The sequence below is a fragment of the Mycetomoellerius zeteki genome, unplaced genomic scaffold (assembly GCF_001594055.1).
Source record: "Mycetomoellerius zeteki isolate Tzet28-1 unplaced genomic scaffold, Tzet1.0 scaffold25, whole genome shotgun sequence".
NCBI classification, from domain to species: domain Eukaryota; kingdom Metazoa; phylum Arthropoda; class Insecta; order Hymenoptera; family Formicidae; genus Mycetomoellerius; species Mycetomoellerius zeteki.
Window position 1 is genome coordinate 1759796 of NW_017257227.1, and position 23307 is coordinate 1783102.

General features: G+C 38.3%; 1 protein-coding gene across 1 annotated transcript in view; it reads left to right on the forward strand.

Annotated features, from left to right (window-relative positions):
* Positions 1 to 22357, forward strand: part of LOC108723870 (protein embryonic gonad) — a 34857-nt gene extending 12500 nt beyond the window's left edge. Inside the window, exons 2-3 of the mRNA XM_018449901.1 lie at positions 399 to 476; positions 21009 to 22357. Of these exons, the coding sequence (XP_018305403.1) occupies positions 399 to 476; positions 21009 to 22142 (1212 nt within the window). The 3' untranslated portion in view covers positions 22143 to 22357. The remainder of the gene's footprint in view (positions 1 to 398; positions 477 to 21008) is intronic.
* The last annotated feature ends 950 nt before the right edge of the window (positions 22358 to 23307 follow it).

Sequence of the window (23307 nt, forward strand, 5' to 3'; positions counted from 1 at the left end):
TCGTTCTATCGATAACTTCATAGGAATGCGCACTCTATTCTTATTACGTCTATGGTGTAATCTAAAAATACTAAGGCGACTTCACCGACAGAATAAAAACAACCGAGATCAATAGATGTGACTCAAGATATTTTCTCTATATTATCACCGTTAGCATACTCGCTTAATCGAAACTTCAACATATTTCCAATTACTTTTCTCGTACTCCAAATCCTGTTCGAACATCCGTAAGATATCGTGGGAGGAATAAAAATCGAAGCGAACGTTGAAAACCGGTTCGCCGCCCCACCATCTCGTAACACCGCACTTTATTCTTCCAAGGATGAGCCGAAGTAACTGACTCTGATCTAACTGACTATATCTCGTTCGAATAACTTCTATAATTTCTATAATTGCAGATGAACCAACCGTGCAGGGTATGCGACGAGCCCGCTGCGGGGTTTCATTTCGGAGCGTTCACATGCGAAGGTTGCAAGGTAAGAAGAATCAGATGAGATGATGAAGTTTTGTAAATAATGAGATTGCTAGATATAAATCCCGGTTACATTTTGCGTACGCGGACTTTGTAATGTGACGCCGAGAATTCACACGACGACATCTCGTCATATACTCCGTTCATTGTCGAGTCGCACGTTATGTAACATTTGTGATGCAAATTCTACACTTTAAAGAATAACACAAGCCTAATTACGAAGTCGAGCGTGACAGTTTCAGTCACGTTTTTAAGAAATAAGTAAATAATTCTATCTTTACACACACACACACACACACACACACACGCGAAACGCGAAATAACTCGAACTTCGCAATACATGGTTGAAAGAAAATCAGTAAAGGGTTAAATAAACGATTTAAAAGATAAAGAAATATGGGAAAAATATATTTATATAAAAATCAAAATTAAAAACTAATCGGGCTCTCGAAATTAAAAAACAATAATATAACGTACGGACAATGAGAGTGTTAACACAGCGCGGTTTTTGAATGCGCGAAATTTGAATGCTTTACATTATAAATTAATAAAGATTGTGTATAAAACAAGTTAAGGAGGGGCATATAGTCAAAAAGATGCCTATTTTTACAAATTTTTGCAAAACTATTAAAATTTTTTAAAAGTATTTTTACTAATATCTTATATTAATGAGTATTATATAAAATTTTTATATTAGAAATATTAACAAATACTGCCAAGCTTATCTGTAGAATTCAGTTTATCTGAAACAAAAAATTCAATCAGATATATGTCCTCCTCACTTTATGTTTTTATTTTTGGTAATATTTAATTTCTATTATTAACGAAAAAATAATATAATATTACACACATAAAATTCAGAAAGAAAACAAATATAGATTTCAAAAACGTACTATTTTGAGAAGAAATTTAAGAAAGTGAGACGGTGATTTATTACCGATTCGTCTTTGGAAAGACAATCATCGACAAAAAGCGGGCGGAAGTAGTTTCTACGGTATTAACCTGCTGCGAAGACTTCGTGTGAAGTCATAAAAATCGATACACCGGGAATGAGTTGACGTATGTGATGCGTGCACGCGTTTCGCACTCTAGTTTAAAGAAGAAGCAACTCAAATAAGCCGTGACGAATGCGAAAACGAAAAGATTGCTATGGTAGGGATCCTTGTGGTAATCACGGTCAACGAAAAGAGGTGAGAAAGTCCGATATGTGAAAAAGGCGAGCACACGAGAAGTAACTGAAAAAAAAACTTCTGCCCGGTTCGAATCCGTAAGTGGACGAGAGACTCGAGCGCGACCAATCGATTATCTTGGATCGTCCCCGTTCGACGAAGCTTTGCGTTGCGGTGAATCGCGATGAGTGTTCTGGAAATAACGACATATGGGTTGATAACATATCTCGAAAATGCACGCTGTGTGTTTACCTCCACCGTAACAATCGCATAGTAAAAGATGCAATTTTTCTTTAGCGCTTTATTCTGTGCTGTTACTCTGCAGCAATAATTTGATGACCTTACGACGTCACGAAACAAATTCTTCGAAAAATCGTCTTGAAGGAACCGACGTGTCTGTTTCTCTGAGACAAATATGGGATACGCACAGGAGCGGAAAGTTACGAAAGAAGGGATCTTGTCTCGATCGCGGTTCACTTCCGCGTGTCGAACGCGAGGGTCGACACAGTAGGGAGTAATATTCAACAGGTGGATTCCGGGTTGTGCACGTGCGTCGGAATGCGTACGCCTATAGTGCGCAAGCACGCATATTGTACCGACAAACTACTACGACGACAACAACGACGACGATCGAATCTCGTTAGACCGCGCTTTAGGTCTTCGAGGGGTGTTGACCCTTGGCTCTCGTCCTTTCATCCCACTAATGTGTGCTATACACCGTAGAATATCAGTACCGCATACTAAGTGACCCATCCGATAGTAATTGGACCTCATTAAGGCAACAACGGGTAATGGCTCGCGCGCTCGGTTTCCCGGAGACGGAGTAGCAGATAACGCCTTTTAGGTCAATTAGACTCTCCTCTTGAACGAAAATAAGCTGGGAGACTCTAGGAAGGAGAATATATCGCTACGACAGGATCTGAAGTAAAAAGGCAGTTGAGTGTCTTAATCGAATTTGTCAAAAATCTATCGTGGGTTGTTTCTTGCAGCATTTTTAAATAACTGTATCGAAATTAACCTCGATTTGTATCGCATAAGAAAGGTTTTATTACACAGAATTAATCATGAACCATTGAACGATATGAAATCAACTCTTACGCGTATACGATTTTGTCTTATTTCCGTTACATTTACGCTCGCTTCATCGATTTGCGATGTAGTTATTATCATTCACGTGTAAGTGAAATTAATTTAAGTGTTCTGTTTCGCATGTTTAATTAATGATCGTGGATGGCCCGATATGATTGTACGAAATGCAATACCGTCCGAGAAATTAATATCATCATCATATCGCGTACGTCATTTTAGTTGTATGACTATATACCAGCGAGAAGGAACGCCATGTGGATGCTCTCACAGAGTTTCGATGCTATCGCGAGAAATATAACGGCGTCGTCATCGTGGTCCTGATATGGAAAGAACAGAAGAAGGATGGGAAGGAAGACGGCACGAAAATGTAGCGGCGAGAATTATGCGCATGCACATTAACACGCAACAAGCATCATAAGTGCACACTGAAGTTTGGTTTTTCATTTTTTGGTTAGACTTAATCTGATGACGTAAATTTGTATTTTTCTGGCTATGATCAATCACTTTTAAAGTTACCACTACAAAACCATCAGTTTAATATTAATTATAGCTAGAAAACACAATTTTTACGTCATTATCAGTTAAGGTTACGTCTAAATCAGTTAGCCAGAAAGTTAAAAAACCGGTTCTTAGTTCTATAATCTTCAATTTTTAACTTGAAGTTTCAACTCGAAGTTTTTAGTATCTTCGCGGAACGAACGTTTGAAAATATTTCAAATAATTTAACATGTGGTTGCGCACCGCGGTCACGGACGAAGGAACGAGGGACATTCATTAGCATACTAACGACTGCCTCGAATTCTCTGCGTAACATCGAGAAGAGGGCGATCTTTCCCGTTCCCTTTTGTTTTCTTCGCGCATGACGACGATGGCAAAGCAAACGATGATGACGACGACTGTAATCCATTTTACTCTACATTCCAGATCTTTCCGATTTTTTCCTATTTTTAGTATCGCAAAAAGAACGTACACGTGTTCTGCACTTATAAAAGATTGAAAATACATATAATCGCTACGTTTACACCTGCGCTTAGTCCGCGACCTATATGCGATGTCTTTGTTTAACCTACAGGATAAACAAAGACACCTATTGTATAGGCCGTGGCCTATACTAAATGCACGGTGTAAACGTAGTCAATGACTTCAAAAACATATCAAAAGTGGATCGATTATCGAGCGATATCAATATCTCCTGCAATCATAGGAACAAGACGTTCTTTTGTCAATTCATGTCAAGGAACAAAATAAATTTGAAGGTAATGAAACGAATCTACAGTCAATATGTAGCAAGTTAAATAAATGCAAATGGCAGCCATAGAAGGCTTTTGCTTCTTTTAAGTAAGAGAATACCGCGGCTAATTGCGCCATAATGTAAATAACTCGTGCGTGGACGATCCGTCTCTGTTTCACGCCTTGATTTCTCAGAGTATATCGACAAAATTTCACATTTGTCGTTCTGAACGCGTTCAAATAAAGGCGAGTCAGGTCGTTTGAAGGCCGAGCGTGAAGCAGAGCTGCAGGCAGGATCGCCAAAAGACACCAATTCGTTGTGACGCGTCGTATATGAATGCAAGCGAATGGCTTAACTTCTTCCTCTCTCGTTTCTCCTCTCGTTCAATTTCGTTGTTCAGTCAGCCCCGTGCACTAATTTGCAGAATCTCATTCGCTTGTTAAGAGAATCGTGCGCCGGAAGGCGACCGAGATTCAGGTCAGGCGTCGCGTTTATTTATGATGCAAATGCCATTGTTTTTCGGGGCCTCAACAGCCTGCGCATTATGCGCGACCGACATCGTAAAAATTCTTTAACGCTTCTCGCCTTGCTCCTCTCCCTCTCTTCGATCGAAAAAATGGCGCATGATTCAGGGGACGCGTTTATTCATCGTTCAACAATGAGGGCCCGTCCGAAAAGTCGAAAGCACGACGACCGATCGAGGACAGTTGAGGCACAAAAGCGTCATTCCTGTGACCGAAAGTAGTCTGGACTACTTTCCAGGCGAAGGAGTCACCACATTAAACTCCGATTTTTTACGATCTTGGTCGGGTATACGCCAAGTTTCCGGCGACGACGAGAATCCGAAAAGACACTTAGGGCAAGTAACAATGATTTCCGGCGAGTGATACATGATCGAACGGCGGAAAAGGATGAGACGTTTCAAAGAGTCGACAATGCACGTACAGTGCACAAAAATTGTCCTTCGAATGTTTAAGTACTTGCGTATCATAACGAATCGCAATATTCATTTGGATAATCTAACGATTATACACTTGAACTTCTGTTAAATCAGTGAAGCGCGATTTGACGAGATAAAATAACACACGTAAAGATAATATGAAATGTCTTGAGAGATTAAGCGGATGTAAAAAAGATATTGCCGTTACGGTCGCCAAAAGATTAAAACGTGAACAGATGGCTAGCGATTAAGCACACACTTAAGGAAAATCAAGGAGCACGTTCGAAGTCTTTGACGACGGCGAGCGGAACGAAAGTGGCAGTCCAGCGAAGGAGATAACACTCTGAGAATAGCGTGGTAAAAATTGTTCGGCCGTTCGATTTCCTCGAGCACCGACGATTTCTCGGCCGCAATAGATTGTCGGAGTCCTGTCACGAACGACAGATTAAGCGACCAGTTTGGATTTTCCCTTTTTCGTGCTAGCTCCGAGTATGCCAGTCCACTCTCGTACGACGATATATTATATATCGGCTCGTGACGCCCTTTAGACACCGCCACCGGGTAGGTCCACATCTCGTATGTCACCGTCGAGAACAGCGTTCTCTTTTTGTCGCAACCAATTCACCTCGTGAATCGCGGTGATTCGCACAAAATTGCAATGGTCAGCAAATAAAAGACGAGTTTTTTAGTCCATCGATTGATCAATCGCGTTATGCGTAAATGCAACTTTTACAAAGCAAAGTTGCATCTGCGCATAATGCGACTGATCAATCGATAAAATAAAAAATTCATCTGAAGTGAATTATATGTATGCATTATATAGGCACGAAAAGGATTGTTTTAACTATTTAAAAAATTAACTAAATACAGATCTAAATTTTTTGATGGAAATAATTTTGTTCGATTAAATAAAAATAATTAAATCTGTATTCTGATAAATTTTTAGATACAAACATTTTTAGATTCAGCAAAATCGTTTTTTCCGTGTGACTATTATTATTATTATTGGATGTAAGAGAACAAAATGAATTATACAATACATGAAAAAAGAGGAAAAAAAAGATAAAAAGAGGAAGGAGTGATAAGACAAGATGTGTTCAGGGAATATACACTCGTATTAATAGTACCGTAAAGCTGATTATGGACCCAATCTTTTCATGATATCTCTACTGATACAATTAGCTCTCTCGTAAAGCGACATTAAAATGGGCATAAGGTGGCGCATGTTAACATACGGCAAGAATCCGCGAGTAGTTCGCAGTTCCTTCTCGCGCCTGCCTTCCTAACTCGCCGCACGTCGTATGTGTACGCGCGAAGCGGATCAGTCGCCGACTTCGTGGAAGCGCTTTTTAACTGCGGCTATTACGTCTTCTAATTGCCGGCCATTTAAGTACCGCTGCGAAACAGATACCACGATACTGGGAGACCGCGAGCGAAGACGCGAGATTCGAGGAGCTTAGCGCCGGTCTATGAGTCGACGACAGCACTCAGGCACAGTCGTAGCATTCGATAATTGCAGACGCGGCAGATTGCACCGGTTCAAGTTGCGACGTGTTGTTTTGACTGTAATGCTAAAAGACCGCCTGATCTATACATCCTATATGCTAGGTCGCATATCAATATATCGTGTAAAAATACTTTCTCTACATGACTAAAATGAGACTGTAAGAGTCATCGAATCGATTCAGTCGGCAATCATTTTGCAATCGAATATCTGCTAATATAAATAAAAAAAGGAATTTTCGTTTTCACTATTTTGCTTTATATCAGATACGTTTATGGATCTTATCTTTATTCTTATTTTTTTCATTATTCTTAAATTAGATTGTATCTTACTTTTATGTTTTTTTCCTAAATTAAAATTTTTTTTTTCTATGACAATTTTTTTTAGTTGTCATTTCTAAAATAAATGAACGATGTATAAATATTTGCAATATATTTAAGTTCAGGTCTGTGAATTTGCTAAGCCCAAATGATTGTGTCCCAATGACAGATCAGTCACCCCAGCGGAAAAACCGTGACTTATTTTTCTCATCGGGCGGCGTTGGTCAACACAACTCTGAAACGTCGCGGCGTCATTCAGGAAGGAAACCGCGAACCGCGCTTCAGCACACCGCGGTGATCAACCGATCGTATAAAGCGGCAATTTATGATCGGTATGAGTACAGGTACAGTAGAAGGGAAGAACTACGTACGTATGTGGGCCAAACCGCGCGGCGACCGTCGGCTTTATGCCCAGTTTACGAGCTAATAAATCGCGATCTATGAAAGGATCTGTCGATCCGACAACGTTTTACGCTGCCGCCTTGCCGACAACCGGCGCTTCGAATTATTGCTAAACTCGCGAGATTTCTAGAATGTCATCCTTATCCATTGTAAATTAAATCTTTGCTCGCAAAAAATAATAATAACACTGAAGAACAAATTTTAATCGTTTCTTATTATATTCTTTTTCAGCAGTTAAAAATATACATAAGGATATATTTTTGCTATTTATTAGTCTTTTTTGTCAAACAAGCTGCGAGTTTTAAATAAAAAAAATATCGTATCAAAGATGCCGAAATGGTCACGCGGCAATTGAAATGTTTAAGATTTGAATGATAATGCTGCAACAACGTGAGGACGGTATCGGCATCGCGCAAAGGGTTGATACGATCGCGTGAACTAAATAGCGAAGTCCCACGAGCACGAACGACCAACCATTCTTGCATGTGGCCCAGTTCACGCCCGAGCGATCGCATCGTTCTGTTACTACACAGACGGCGCGCCCTTGGGAAGCAATAGTTAGCATTCAGCGGACGCGCGGCTTCGTAAGTCGTCTTCGTGGTCGTCGTTGTCGTCGTCCTGCGCAACCGATGTCCAACCGCGACATCGACCTCACCGCGTTTACAAACGCGGTCGATCTTTTCAGAACGATCGCGTTACGCAAACGGAAAGAGACCGATTGGTGCAATCCTAACAAATTCGTCGAAGAAAAGAGAGTTATCCGTTGCGACTAACCGCAATAAGCGAAGGAAACGTCAGCGAAGTGCGACGTGCGACAGGACGCACGTGTTGTCCTAGATGCATACATATAATTTACCTAAGCTGTCTTTGAAATGCAGACGAAAGGGTTGCAGCCGGCTACCGTTACCGCGCGGGTCAATGAGGATTAACGAGAGCCCATCGTAAGTGTCGGACGTTCTCCAGATGTCTCGTCTCTTGGCTGTCACGGAGTCATAGAAACATAGTAAATTTAATCAAACACCTCTGTTTTTGACTTGTCTTTGATTTTTATCGCTGTCATTAATTGAGCTTGTTTAACACTTGTCGTTTTTTATATATTATTAATGCATATGCGAGATATTCAGGATGTAAATAAAAACATATTTTCTATCGTTCGCTAAAAGCACCTGTCACTGTAGTTCATCGCAAACGGAAACTATTATAGCATCGTTTGCTCGAAACTTAACAGTACATATTCTATTACTTTTGCGTTAACGCGAAATTAGACAGCGATAGAAGACTACCGTTTTCATTTATTGCTACGTAGTCGCCTAGATGTACTAAATTACATGATCGCGTTTTATGCTAGAGCAGACGCGAATTGCGGCTCCAATAACGAAAGTACATTAATGGACAATCAAATTTAACGTATAAAGTAGGATTGAAAACATGATTATTTGGTGTACGATGTTATTATTCTAGCTTTCTCCGATTTTTTCGTTTGCTTAAATGGAATATCAGAACTGCATCATTTATCAAGATCCTGGTTTACTATCTTTTTTCAATAATCATGTCCAAAAAACCTCGGGTTTGCATAAAAAATATTTACATACATAACACACACAAATTTCAGTTTTCCAATTCCTGGCAGCCTAGAATGAAGAGGCAAGAACTTTTAATTTAACACACACGTACACACACACACACACACCCTCTCTCTCTTTCTCTGTAATTGTTTCCGTGTCAGAAATATTAATACGAAAAAAAATTCAAGTAGAGCGCCATTTAAATGAGTGATAGCGCACTTCAATTCGCAAGATAATCCGAAAGGCTAGAATTAGATTAGAATGATAGAATAGGTAAATCATGGTAGAACATGTTCGCCTGAGGCGCATAATAGTCCGAAGAAATAATTCTCGGGTTTGCGGTGATCCATTTTGCAGAGTTTTCAACTGTCTCCGTGAGTCGTACCTCTTCTCGCGCGTTCTTCACCGAGAGGAGTCTTATCTCTTCTCCTGAGAAGCGGATCTCGAGTATAGCCGTACACGCATCCCGCGTCGTTCTTTTTCTCTTCCAAAGGCAAACGCGAATCGTCCTCGTGCATCAATCCGTACTCGTCTGTCCCAAGTAGAGACCAAGTATATATATTCGAGTGCTTCCTCTTCCTTTGAATTGAGGCGGATTCTAATGTAAGCAAATAGCTTCTGAGGACAAATCCCCGCGACCATATCGGCGCACCGTAAAAATTTCTAACATACGATCTTGCCGTTCTCAACACTGACCGCAAAGCGTAGGTAAAACGAAAGAGAGAACCGCCGCGGCGATTCTCTCTGGACGATTAACATCGTACTATAAGTCACTTTTTAAGCATTTTGATTGTTCCGGAATATTATCTTATGACGTTCAAAATTTTATTTCAACTTGCTTTAGTTATCATTGCTACAAACTAAAATTTCGTTCTTTTATTTTTATTCTTTTTGCAAAATTTCATAGGATTAATAAGGGAAACTAAACTCCATATTAAAAAAAAAAGCACACTATATATCGTTGGAGAATAAATTTGGTAACGCGGATCACCAAATATTATAATTAATAATTATTATGTCAAAGAAATTTATTATGTTTATACGCGTCAGCGGTGAAACGGAACGCAGTGCTACGGAATACTTTCCGCCTGCCGAGAGAGTACCGGTTTATTAAATTTTATCGCGCGCGTGCTTACTCTTCGGAGAAACAGACTTTCAAAATCCGCGAGAGAAAATCAGCATACAATAACCGGCGTCCATTGTTTCTGTAGTTAGGAACTGTCGTTGCGTGCCTATCTGCAATTCAATCAGTGCAATACCGTAGGATGTGGAAGCATTCTGTGTCGCACGTGATAAACTGCCCCGCGAATGTGTAATACGTTCAAAACGTGATTTCTAAGATAATCATGATTGCGAAACACCCGCTGAAATAACGCACCGATAATAATTTGCTACAATTTTGATGAATTAACTATACAACTCTCAACTCTCTTGAGTTAAATAACATTTTGTTATTTTTAACTTCCATGTATGTCAAAATATAAATCAATCTATTTCTGTGGTTAGTTCTAAAACAAACAATATCCATATCAACATATGTACTTAGTAAATAATTAATTAAGACCAGTATTCGTAATCAGTTCTTATATTTAAGACCGTTTTAAGTGCAGCCTTAACAGGTTATAAACTAATCACAGAGCTGTATTAGCATTTCGAGACATTATTTAAGATAGTTTTAAAATAAGAACTAGCTATGAATACTAGCTAAGAAATAGCCTGAATCAAATTTAATACCATTTTCTTGAATTGTAATTTCTTAAATTGTTTACTTCTTGAGTTAGATCATTTAATCAATTGTTTAAATCAACGATGATGAGTAGGCACAGTGGTGACTTAAAAAAATAATTCAAAATAACTCAAACTGGATACAACTTGACATTATGAATTTAACAGTGTAAATCATTGTTTGGTCGACTAATTTTTTTATATTGGAACATATCATACAATTCATATATAATATTATACAAATAAAAATGACGAATGTTTAGATCGGATGACACAAAAAATAGAAGCTTTGACGTTACTAATTGACTAAGATATCTTTTATCTGAACATTCCTATGTCAAGATGCCAATGATCGCGCGAATATTTTTCAATCGATCGAAGATAGGATACTCATCATTGCGCATTTGCATCGTTGATTTTGATTCGCAGAAATATCAATGCCTCATCAAATCAACCATCGGCTATTTATCAATGACGCTAAGACTCGCTAAGACTCGTCTCTCGATTAGAAATCACTCGAAAAGAAAACGAGAGTGCTCTACGGTTGGAATAAGTATGCGGAGCACATGAGGCTCAAGGTCCGTTCTACCGAGTGACGTCAGTGCGTCTCCGTCGGTCTTCGTCTCATTCGCGGTTTCCACTGATCTCGTTTCACCAGATTTCTTGGAGTTGCGCCAAATATCTGTGACGTCGAATGACCGTCGTTTCCGAATTTCGTAACAATCTGCAGAAATTCATATAAATATTATGCATTTAATTTATCATATTCTTATTTCTATAGATCTAAATCAAGTAAAAAGTTAATATTGTTACAAACCGATACTGATTATTCATTCGTTATATCCACGAACGACCCATGTTGGCTTGTAATGGTATTAATTTTTTACTTGATTTCTATTTGTCAGAGTCTTTGATATATTAATATATTTCTAAATATAATTTTATGTGTAGCCTGCATAAATAATTTCATATACATATATATATACATATATGTATAATATTTCTACTCATTAAATTCTATTTATAGATAATTGTTTTCGCGCCGTCTTCATTATCCAATTATATGTATTATTGTACAATGAACATGCTTAAATTTAAATAAATGGAGAGTACAATTCAACGATAATGAGAAACGGCAACAATGATTGCCTCTAGGCGATCTCTCGAGTTTCAATCCGGTAAAAAATGGTTATTCCCGATTATATAGTATTCCAGGTAAAACAAACTGTCATACCGTGAAGTGTTTGAATTTCCTTACGTTGCGCTACGCTTTGCAGGTGTATTTCATTAGCGGATATGAGCAAATTGGACTTATCTTGAAAGCATCGGATGGATTCCGCGACGTGTAATGAAGCGGATCGTGATTTACGTGCATGTTTGATGCGCCTACATAATCGCAAGAATACACAATTATTTTGCCGTAATGAACGCGGATATACCATGAACGACGAACGATTAAAAATAGTCAGACGGATCCAGTTACGTTTTAATTTTACGCGGAACGCGTAACCACCAACGCTCTTTCCTCTACTCACGTCAGCTCTAGCCGGAATCCGTAGCGAAGCAAATTGCAGAATAATACGATCGGGAATAAGAGAAAAACCATTAGCGAGTCCATTACGGCACAGTCACGGCGGAAACACCGTCGTGACTATGTAATCGATTATTATTAGCATGGATGCGACCAGTTGGTAGCGTAGTGCCACGTAGTGCCAGGACGCGAAATCCAGATCGTTGCGGATTACGGCACCGCGTCATCCTCATCTGGGAAAGCCAGCGCGAGCGAAGAAACGCGGGCAAAGGATGACCGGATGCGAAGAACAAGGATGACGTGAATACGGTTTGTGCGTTGGTCCGCGACAGGCATCGAGCCAGCGTGTATCAGGGTCACTCGCCGATACGTGCATTCATGTGTTAATGTCGCGTTCGGTCGTGTTAATGAGTCGTTTCGAGTTGCTGTAACAAAATCGACGATGACTATTCGTACACTCACAAGAAAAAATTCTTCATTTACTAAATTTAGTTCATCTTTATTTCTTTCGTTGGAGAATGTACGTTAGAAATATAATATGTTTAATTTAAATACATACATTCTTCATCGAAAAAAATAAAGACGAATTAAATTAATTTAGTCAAATAAACAATTTTATTCAGTGTGCATTTATCATCGATCACGCATTTTCTTTCATAAGTACTGTTTGCATAATTCTCAAATTTTGGGAGAAAAACTGTTGAAATTTATTAATATTCTGCAGAATAAATTAATCGGAATTAGAATATTATTATACATCGCGTTGGCGGTACTTATTTGATAAAAAATACACGAAAAATCGGTTTTGCTGAAATATCTAAAAATTTAACTGTAAGTACAGATTTGAAAATAATTTTATTGGATTACCAGAGTAATTATGTAGAAACTATGCTTAAGTCAGTTGCTAGGATAATAAGAACTTTTTGCAACATTATTCATCATGCTTGAACATTCTACGTAATTATTTTGATAATCTAAAATTATCTTCAGATCTGTATCTAGTTAAATTTATTCATACAAATTTTAGTAAAATCATTCTGTCCGTGTAATAATATTAATACGTATAACTATGCGACAATGAATTCCAATTTGTCAAGACGGAACAATTGAATCCGTCAAGAATCTGTCGATCCCATCTCAGCCGATTCGCTCTATCGATCGCAACACTTACGATTATAGCGTAACTGTATGCCGCGCACACAGTTGACTCGCGGCGTAATCGCACGACGCGACCACCGCCGAAGCTGGCAGCCGTGTCCTTAGTCTACCACGACTTCGCGAACTTTTCTCTTCTCCTGCTCCATCTCACTTCCTCGTCCGTGTCGGTGCGACCCGCTCCGACACACGGCACGGCGAGGCACCTGTGCCGTGAGGCACTCCACCACCGTTGCGCCTTTCTCCGTCGCACCAGTGGCAACGTAACGCAACGCCTCATCTTCGTCATTCCTGCATAGCACATCTAAGTCTCTCTCGGTCCATTTCTTCCTGACCACTTTTCGCCGCGCTCCACGCCGTGACCCTGCGAACGTGTGGCTATCCTTTTCCCTCGCCCGCCACCTTCGTCGCTATCGCCTCCCCCCCGATGCCATTATGTATATTCCCACTCGTCCCGTCTCGGTCGTTCGCTCGCGCCTATCAACAATCTATATTAAGGACGTGGGAATGTGAAATGGCCTGTCCAGCTATGCCAGCGATGCTATTGGAGTCGCGGTGTGGCCGTGTCGACTGTCTCGACTCTCCGATTCCTCTCTGCACATCCTCCCTCTCTGTCTCCCATCACCGTACATATAACCACGCATCTAACCCATCTCACCCTCCCTCCCACCCCGTATCACGCGTTCGTGTCGTGACCTCAGATTTGTGCACGACGGATGCTGCACGCCGAAACCTGTGCGATATGTGCCGCAGACTTTCTCGTAAAACGTTTACGAGAAATCCAGTAATGCCATAAGCCTTCGTTTCTTCCTCCAAAAGTAATTTTCGTCTTTTTTCCCCGCAGGTCGTTCACGTTCACCGGGAATAATCGTCCCTTTAGGAAATAGCGTGACTATTGCCGTGTATGGCGTTACGTTACGTTTTCGCGTAGCACATCGTGGGATTAAATTTTGCTTAGCGATATTTTATATAACAAGAGAAACAAAAACATATTTTATCAAATTGTCATAATAAAATTGAAATTTCTCAAATATTATATTGAAGTCGTACAATCCTTAATTTAACGGTACTCCTGGTGAACGTTGACATATACGATATTCGATGTTGACGAAGTTATTGATGCTCTACATAACTTCTACGTAACGAATATGAAACTTTAATAATACATAAAGAGAAATATTCAATATGCATAACTATTTACTTTGTTTATGTGACTAAAAAATCTTCTTACTTTTTCATTTAAAAATTGTGTCGTTCCAATCAAAATTCAGTTAGAATAACAATTTTTTAATGAAAAAATAAGAAAGTTTTTATTAGTCACGTATCAAGAAAATAAATGGTTATACGTACTAAACATTTCTCTTAGTGTATGCGAAATTTCTACATTCGTAAAGTCATAAAATAGCGATATTCCATTCCTTCTGCGAAATTACAATGATACGAATGAAGATGAATAAAATCAATATTAATAATAGGTACTATTCGCAATCGCGCGATTGCCCAGTATAGTAATCAAATAATCATAAAAGTATTATAAAAGTATTATAAAAGAGTTAAAAAAATCTCTTTACATGACCTATCCTATATTTCTTATAGTAGGTCGCTAATAACACGAGGAAAGTTACTACAGCTTAGAGCGATTCTTCCTTGTCAATTGCAACAATGTATCGATTTACGACGCGCCGTGTAGTTAAAGCGAAAATTATATTTGTCATCTCACTTAGCTCGTCACGAAGAAATCCGTGATGTCGTGCGAATTATGATTGCGCTAAACGCGCACGTAAGTCATTCGTGGAATCGTCGGAATGACAAAATTGCGATAAATGACCTCAACTTTCTGTTGACCTTGGAAACCGAATCTCTGGAACATCGATCCGTTCAAATCGTGCCAATTCGGATCATTCGTATTCCCCATTTGGCAATAAAAAATACGAGATTTTCGATCTATTCACCTTACACGTGACTCACGAGAAACTATCGCGTTTCTCCTTTGAGGAAAATTAACGTCACGTTGTTGATCGATTTACCGAATGTCGTACCTATGATATTTTTATCATTGTGTCAAGAAAACGTTCGAATGCTGTACGCATTTCAATTCTCTCCGTTTTATCATCATTACTAGATTACTCCTAATCGTTTCAAATATTCATTGCAATATAATTTTTTAGTATATAAACGATTTATCGTATGTTCTACACAGTTGGAAAAAATGTGTTGAATTTAACATAAATCGCATGTCCCAAACGGTCCACTCAAATTTTTGAGTTAATTTTACACAAGATGAATATGTTAGAAGTTTGTAACACAAATATTATGTAAGAGAATAAATACAAAGAAAGATAACATCGACGCAGTTTGTAAACATACCGTGGGAACATATTTTTTTCAGAAGATTAACATTTATGATATGTTAAATTAACACATATATTCATTTGTCCTTAGAATTTACGTTTTAAAACATATTATTTTTATGTTACTTGTTCACTTACTCATAAATTGTGTCATTTTGACACTAAGAAACATTGAATATCAATTTTGTAAAAAATATTTAAATAACATAATCACATTATATTAAATTAACACTCGAATATGTTAAAAAATTCAACACAGACGTGAGTGGACCGTTTCCAACACAAATACACAAATTTTTTTATTGTGTACAATTTTATTAGATTATCAAAGAAATTCTGAGTCATCCTCTAAAAAACAATTATTATAACGATAATGATAAAGGTGTTAAATTGTGATACAAATTAACAAATTCGTAATGACATTGCATAATAATAAAAATGATTATATGCTGCTTTGTTTTTGTCATACACATAGTTGCTTTAAATAGATGTTATACAAAAATATTAATTTGCATATGAATTTGAGAGATATATATGCCGGTATTTCTAGTCTAATCAATATTCAAGATCGTCTTAAGTATAATCTCGAGACACTGTACAGTCATTTCATTGGCTGGATGGCTGGATGGAATCTTAAGACTGTCTATGACCAGATTAAATCTTACTGAGTTGTCAAAAAAGTTACGAATCATCCTTCAGAAAACGATTTTCACATATATTATTAATAATCATTTTTTAGAGGATGAGTCAGAACTTTTTTGACAATCTATTACATAAACTATATATATGTGTGTATATACAATATACTTATATATATACAAATATAATTTATTATTAAAATAGCGATTTGAATTTAAAGATGCGTTCACTTTCTGTAAATCGTTTTACATTTCTTTTCACGATCACGGACGATTCTGATTTCTCCGCGTCGCTTTATGGCGTTACAAATCGGTCCAGGATTCCAAGCATACCGGCTGATTTGAGATAATCCCAGCTTCTTTCGACGGATTTGTCGCACGCGCCCGTAAATGGCGCGTGTTTCAACCGCTGTGCATTCTCCACGCGCACGAGAACTGGTTGTTTCGCCGTTGCTGCTGCTACTGTTGTGTTGTTGCTATTGCCATCGTATTGCGGCTCGTCGTGGCCCGCTGTTCCTGGTGTCGAGCCCGTATGCGTGCACGTCCAATGACCGGACGAAGAACTGCGCAAAAACTTGAAAAACCAAGTGAACACGCGCTCGCATACACAGCGTTACGCAATCTTGCGAATCCCGTTGTCCCCCTTCATCGAGAACTGTCCGACTATCCGTACGCAGCTGACCGAGTGAACACACGACGACTGGACCAGGACCTGGCGACGCAATCACTATCTTCGAAAGACAGTCATCCACGACGCTTTAAGAACGTCGCCACTTTTCCCGAGGCGATCCAAGACCCGATATAGTAGAAGCGCGATACCAGATCAATTACACCGCATAGACGACTTTGAGCGATTCGTTCGAATACGCAATGTCCGTGATACACGTAAATCTGTGAGTAAATCATAACTCCCTAACACTGCAATGCTGCAAGACAGTACTTCGTCTCTCGCGTGCGATTTCTCTCACGTCTAAACTCGATTGAGCGTGAACTCCTTCGAAGAACTATGCCTTGGATACCATTATAGAATTTTCCATTATAGGATTTTCAAATCTATTCAGCCGCGAATACGACAATATACTTATTGCGAATAATATGAGAATAATATATTTTGCTTGCCGTAACATGTCATAAATAAAAAAAATACACATAAAATTATTTTTGGATTATTCAAAATTTGCATCCGACATATTATGCGATTCCAATTGTGAAATGGCCGGAAAGGATCAAATATATGCGAAGGGTACGTTCTTATATGATCAATAAATCGACTGGGAAACGGAAGCGCCATTTGGCGTCGCACCGATGGCGCACATATATAGTTAGATTCCTACGTGCAGAATGGCATCATAATCTCCTTCAGTCGTGGCGACGACTAAAGATCATCTGGTATACGAGGCGAGTTATTTCCAACACATTCGAATCGTCGCAATTCGAGATTGCCGGTAGAAGATTGCACTGTCGTTCAACGCCTCGTTCGATGCGCATTTCGGTCGTATGCGCGAGATTACGAGACCGTCACCTGTCGCTTGTCGACTACACAGTAAAAAAATTTGTGTATTTGTGTTGGAAACGGTCTACTCACGTTTGTGTTAACAGTTTGTGTTGGATTTTTTAATGTTTGAGTGTTAATTTAACATAATATGATTATGTTATTTAAAGATTTTTTGTGAAATTGATATTCAATGTTTCTTAGTGTCAAAATGATACAATTTATGCGTAAGTGAACAAGTAACATAAAAATGTGTTTTAAAAAACGTAAATTTTAAGACAAATGAATGAAATATGTGTTAATTTAATATTTCGTAAATGTTAATTTTCTGAAAAAAATATGTTCCCACAGTTAGTTTACAAACTGTGTCGATGTTATCTTTCTTTGTATTTATTCTCTTACATAATATTTGTGTTACCTTCTAACATATTCATCTTGTGTAAAATTAACTCAAAAATTTGAGTGAATCGTTTGGGACATGCAATTTATGTTAAGTTCAACACATTTTTTTCCAACTGTGTATTATAATCAAAAAATAATATGTATGTATAATTTATAATGAATTCGAAATCAACAATGACTTCCTAAAAAATTGATTGCATTCGTGTTAACTTGGACTCATTAGGTCTATTTTTTATTCCTGCACCAGACTGCATTCTCTTTCTCGCTTTCGCCAAATCTTTAAGTTTCAAAAGTGTACACTAGTTCAACAACAGATTGATTTACGCTAGTAATTATGACATTTCCCAGCGCAACCGAACGACACAAACATGCTATTCCTTAATCCTTGAAGTTACCGATACTTCGTACGAACAAGTTTCTATACAAGTTTTTGCACTCGGGCAGTCATCATGTTACTTCGGATGACTCACAGCAATGACATCGATGCGATGATCATCTGAAAGTCAATCGCATCATTGAATATATACTACTGAATCAGACCAAGTAGGCCGTGAATTTGACCACTGTAGACACTTCATCGAATGATTCGTTATTCCCGGTCGAGACATATACCGCTATACGTGAACTTTCGAGATTTCGGTCCATTACCAGCCCGCCCACGTAGCTTCTCGGTCAGGTGGAGCCCAGAATCCGTGTCCTTCGGTGATTTCGGCAGCCTTCGCGATATGACACGAAATTTCACCTTCCGCATCATGTTCCGTAACTCGCGTGCGTTATGCGCTAAATCGATCGTGATGCAATATCGTAATAACAGGAGAAGAACGTGGGAACGCTGGTATGTTGCATAGATACGCGGAATTGCTTCTTATGATCTCGTAACATATGCGATAACTACACTTTAACAAGGCACGATCGTACTAAATCTCAAAGAAGAATCAGTTTATAGTACGACTGATTCTTGGAAATGAAATCTATATATGTTAAGACATAATGATTGATGTCGGTAAAATGTGTTATAAATATAAGTAATTTTTTAAATTAAGTAAATTGAAAAGGTAAATGTATTTTTTTCGGATTTAATATTGATCTTAACTATATAAGTACGCCATGTTCCATTTCGTAGACGCAAATCTATTAAATATTAATGTAATTAGTCGCTTTTTTATTTCGTATTATTCAATTCATAATGTCAAATTATACTGAATTTGAATTAGTTTTAATCTATAAAATGTGGGTCGCCACTGCTCCTACTCAGTATGTCGTTCATTTAATTAAAATAATTAAATTAGACAAATTAACTTAAGAAAATATATTAAGGATTCAAATTTAGTTTATTATTTACCAAGTGCATACGTTAATATAGACATTGTTTACTTGAACGTGTGACCTAACACATAGAAATTAAAAAAAAAACAAAATGTTATTTAACTTAAGGGACTTATCATTGCTCCCTCCCCCCTTTGTATCTAACAGTGCACATTTAAAATAAAGTACACCTTGAGATGAGCTACATTCTCAGATCGATCAAACATTTTCCTCGAATACGGAAGCCTAATCGAACGATATTGTGACCAACCTATCGAGCGGGCGATTGCGCGCTCTCGAAATTTCTGGAGGGCGCGAGCGGCGAAAGACTGCAAAGCTGCGTCGTAAATTAGTACTCGATGACCGTGCGAGCGAGACCGCGCGCACCTTTCGAAGCAACGGGTCTTCTCGAGGCAGTTTTATCGTCGGCCGACAGGCGTTTAACTTTACGAGCAGCCACGCCACGTATATACTCTATCTCCTTCTCCTCCTCCTCCTCCTTCCTCCTTCCTCCTCCTCCTCGCGTCTTCTCGCTTTCTTTCCCCATCTCTTTTCGCTCCCTTCACCCTTTACTCGTTCTCTTGCGTGCTCTTCGTCACTCTGCCCTTCTCTTTCTTTCTCTTTCTCGCGTACACTTCTCTTCTAGGCACAGGCATGCTAATTCACGTGACGCGCGTAACATTAAACCCTGACGTTTAATCCGGTAGAAACGCGCGTGGCTTACACACCGACCGTCGACCCTTTATATGGTTCGGTCGTATAGAGGTTTCTCTCTCGTGGACGTATCTGGTAATATCCGGCGCGAAAGTACGGCGCAGACCTCTATCGCGATAATACTTCGTTTGTCTCGATAATCCGATTAATTTATATGGATGAGCCGCGCGCGCCGCACCGCGGCTCTCCGCGATTCTCCGACATGTCGAGGGTCAAAGGTTGGGTCGAGAGCCATCGTGCGAAAATTCATGATCGTCCGACGACCGTAACCGCGAAGCTATTAGGTATCCGGTGCGACGATAAGTACATTTGTAGATCAATTTAACGAGCAACACGCATTAATTTCTACGAATGCGTCAGCGAAATATTCTGTTCCTTAATCTCACCGTGTGATTTTAAGTGACATAAATCTGAAAGTATCAAGTGCCAAGACGCATGGAATGGCGCTATGAAGTCGATAATAACGCTATTATTGCAAAATAATAATGCACTAAATTGTAATTTTTTTGCGTAAAATTTTTCGAGATATTAATTTCGAATTTAAAAAAAAATACTTTGATATTATCTGAACGTTACAAGGCGCTTTGAATAGATATGAAGTCGATAACAACGCTATTATTGCAATACTAAATTTGTAATTTTTTTTTTAGCAAAATTTTTCAAGGTGCAGTTTCAATTTTAAAAATAGAGTCTGATGTCCCAAAAAATTTTTCGCAAAAAAATTAGTGTTGCAATAAAATAGCATAATTATCGACTTCACAATCAGGGCTGCACTTGAAAATACTACTCGAATGCCTCCAAGTATCGTTTTATCTTCATTTAATTTAGTGAACAACAAGGATAAAATGATACTTGAGTAGTGTTTGCAACACGGCCATGAACGTCTTGTAACATCCAGATAACATCAGAGTTCCTTTTTTGAAAATTCGATATTTAAACTCTGATGTTATCTAAATGTTACAATATGAATAATTAATAAGATAACTATAATTTTCTGTTACAGTCATTCTTCGGTCGCACGTATAACAACCCCACTAACGTGACAGCATGTAAGAATGGCGGCAACTGCATAATCAATAAGAGGAATCGGACAGCTTGTAAAGCATGCCGGTTACAAAAATGCCTAGACGTCGGTATGTCTAAGTCGAGCTCACGCTACGGGCGACGTTCGAATTGGTTCAAGATCACTTACTTTTCGGATCAGATGAGGCGTAATCCAATCCCAAACGACATAACATCGCTCCGTTCTTCCGGTCTTACGTCCTTCCGTTTAAGTTATCCGCCACAAAGTGACGGCAGCAACGAGATAGATAACGGCGCGTCGACCAGTCAGGAAAATCCAGCGATCCAGTATTCATATCACACATCATCTGCAATACTACCGAGACCAGACGAATCGCCCCATCCCGACGACGTGGCTTTATATCACCAACTCTATCTGCGTAATTGGTATTTGGGGGAACATCAGCCACAGCTACCATCCATCACAACACCACCACCCACATCGAGAGAAGTCTCATCATCACCGCAAGACAATCATTCGCCACGACAACAGAGTCCGTCAGCGGAAACTTCGACATTCACTCAGGGGACATCATTTCATTCGTCGGATTCTTACCGATCGCCCATACCAGCGGAATCAATGTCGAAGAATAATACTAGAAACGCTGATGGATCCGAGAGCGAGTCCAATGATGATGATCAGCGTGATGTACAGTCCAGGAGCAGTTCAAGTCAATCGCCATTCACACCCACGAGAGCAAACGAACAAGATCCGCCCATACCCAGAGTATCGATCAACGGCATGCTTATGCTCACGGGTCAACATCCCCTGTTATTATCTGGAGGGATGTTCACGTCAGGATCACATTCGTTACCAGCTCCATGGAGGTATAACAATCTACTTCTGAGTAATTCTGATAATAATAATTCCGCTGGTGACGAACCGATTGATCTCAGCATGCGAACAAGTGACAGTCCATCGCGATCCAGAGAATCGCCAGAAAAAGAAGAGAAGGAGGAAGAACAGGATGAAAAGAACGACAGGTCGCCCAAGGAAGAGACCACGGCGTATCCGCTCGATCTGACACTTTCCGCTGGTACGTCCTTGACGGCGAATTGTTTTGTAGGTTCATGAGTCGGTTAGATCGATTTCAATTCTTGGAATTTCGAGCTCAAAAAAAAGTTAGAGACCAAACGATGGACAATATTCATAATAGTTACAATTTCATTGATGAAGTGAGTAGAAATAACTTAGCGAAGATTGCGATGTATATAGAATTATTTTCCTGAAAAACAATGATATTGAGGTGGAACTAGAAAATGCTGGTCATTTTGGCCATCGTCATAGATAGTACCATCATGAAAATGTGTTCATTTTATATACATGTATATAACAGTACTTGAAACGATTAAATCGACGCGATTTATATTGGTTTAATTTATTTTAGACTATCTGAGAGAGATATATATATATATATATACAATTGGTGCAGTTGTTTTAAATCAATACTGTTTTATCTATATAACTAAGAAATTAAATTAATGATTCATTAATTAATATTTCGAAAATATTATTACTGGTATAGATACCAAAATATCTGTTCAGAAATTTTAGGCAGATTTATTTAGACGTTCTTAATAGTCGTTTCAAATAAATGAACAAATACATAGACTCAGTTTCATTATTAATATAAATAGTTGAGAAATTGACTACATTTCTGTTGAGAAATGCGCTACATTTCTGTTGACAAGATAAAAATAAAGATTATATTTTATATGTAGTGAGCCAGAGTGAGATATATTGGCCAGTAAACTAAAAGCTTTAGTATATTTATATTAATATATCATACAGTCACGCAGATACACATAGATACACACACACACATACACACACATATACGTAGAGATATCTTATGTATGATATTTCATGAGATATTTCATGAGTTTCACTTAATATGATTTATTGATGATACGGAAAGATGGTAAAAAATATTATATTACTACTATTATTATTACCATTAGTATTATTATTGTTATTAGATTCGATTATTATCATTATTATTATTATTAAAAGAATATTATTATTAAATATTATTTATCAAGTATTCCGGGGAAAAAACCTCTAAAAAGCAATAATATAAATGCATACGAAAATAAATATACGTAAAGTGAATGATTTATGCAATGATACATATGTATATTGCACTCATAAACAAATATAAAAAAAATGTTTGGAAAAAAGGATTCATAAATTGGTATACGTGACAATATGTCTAAATTTCCATATTTGAATATTCTCA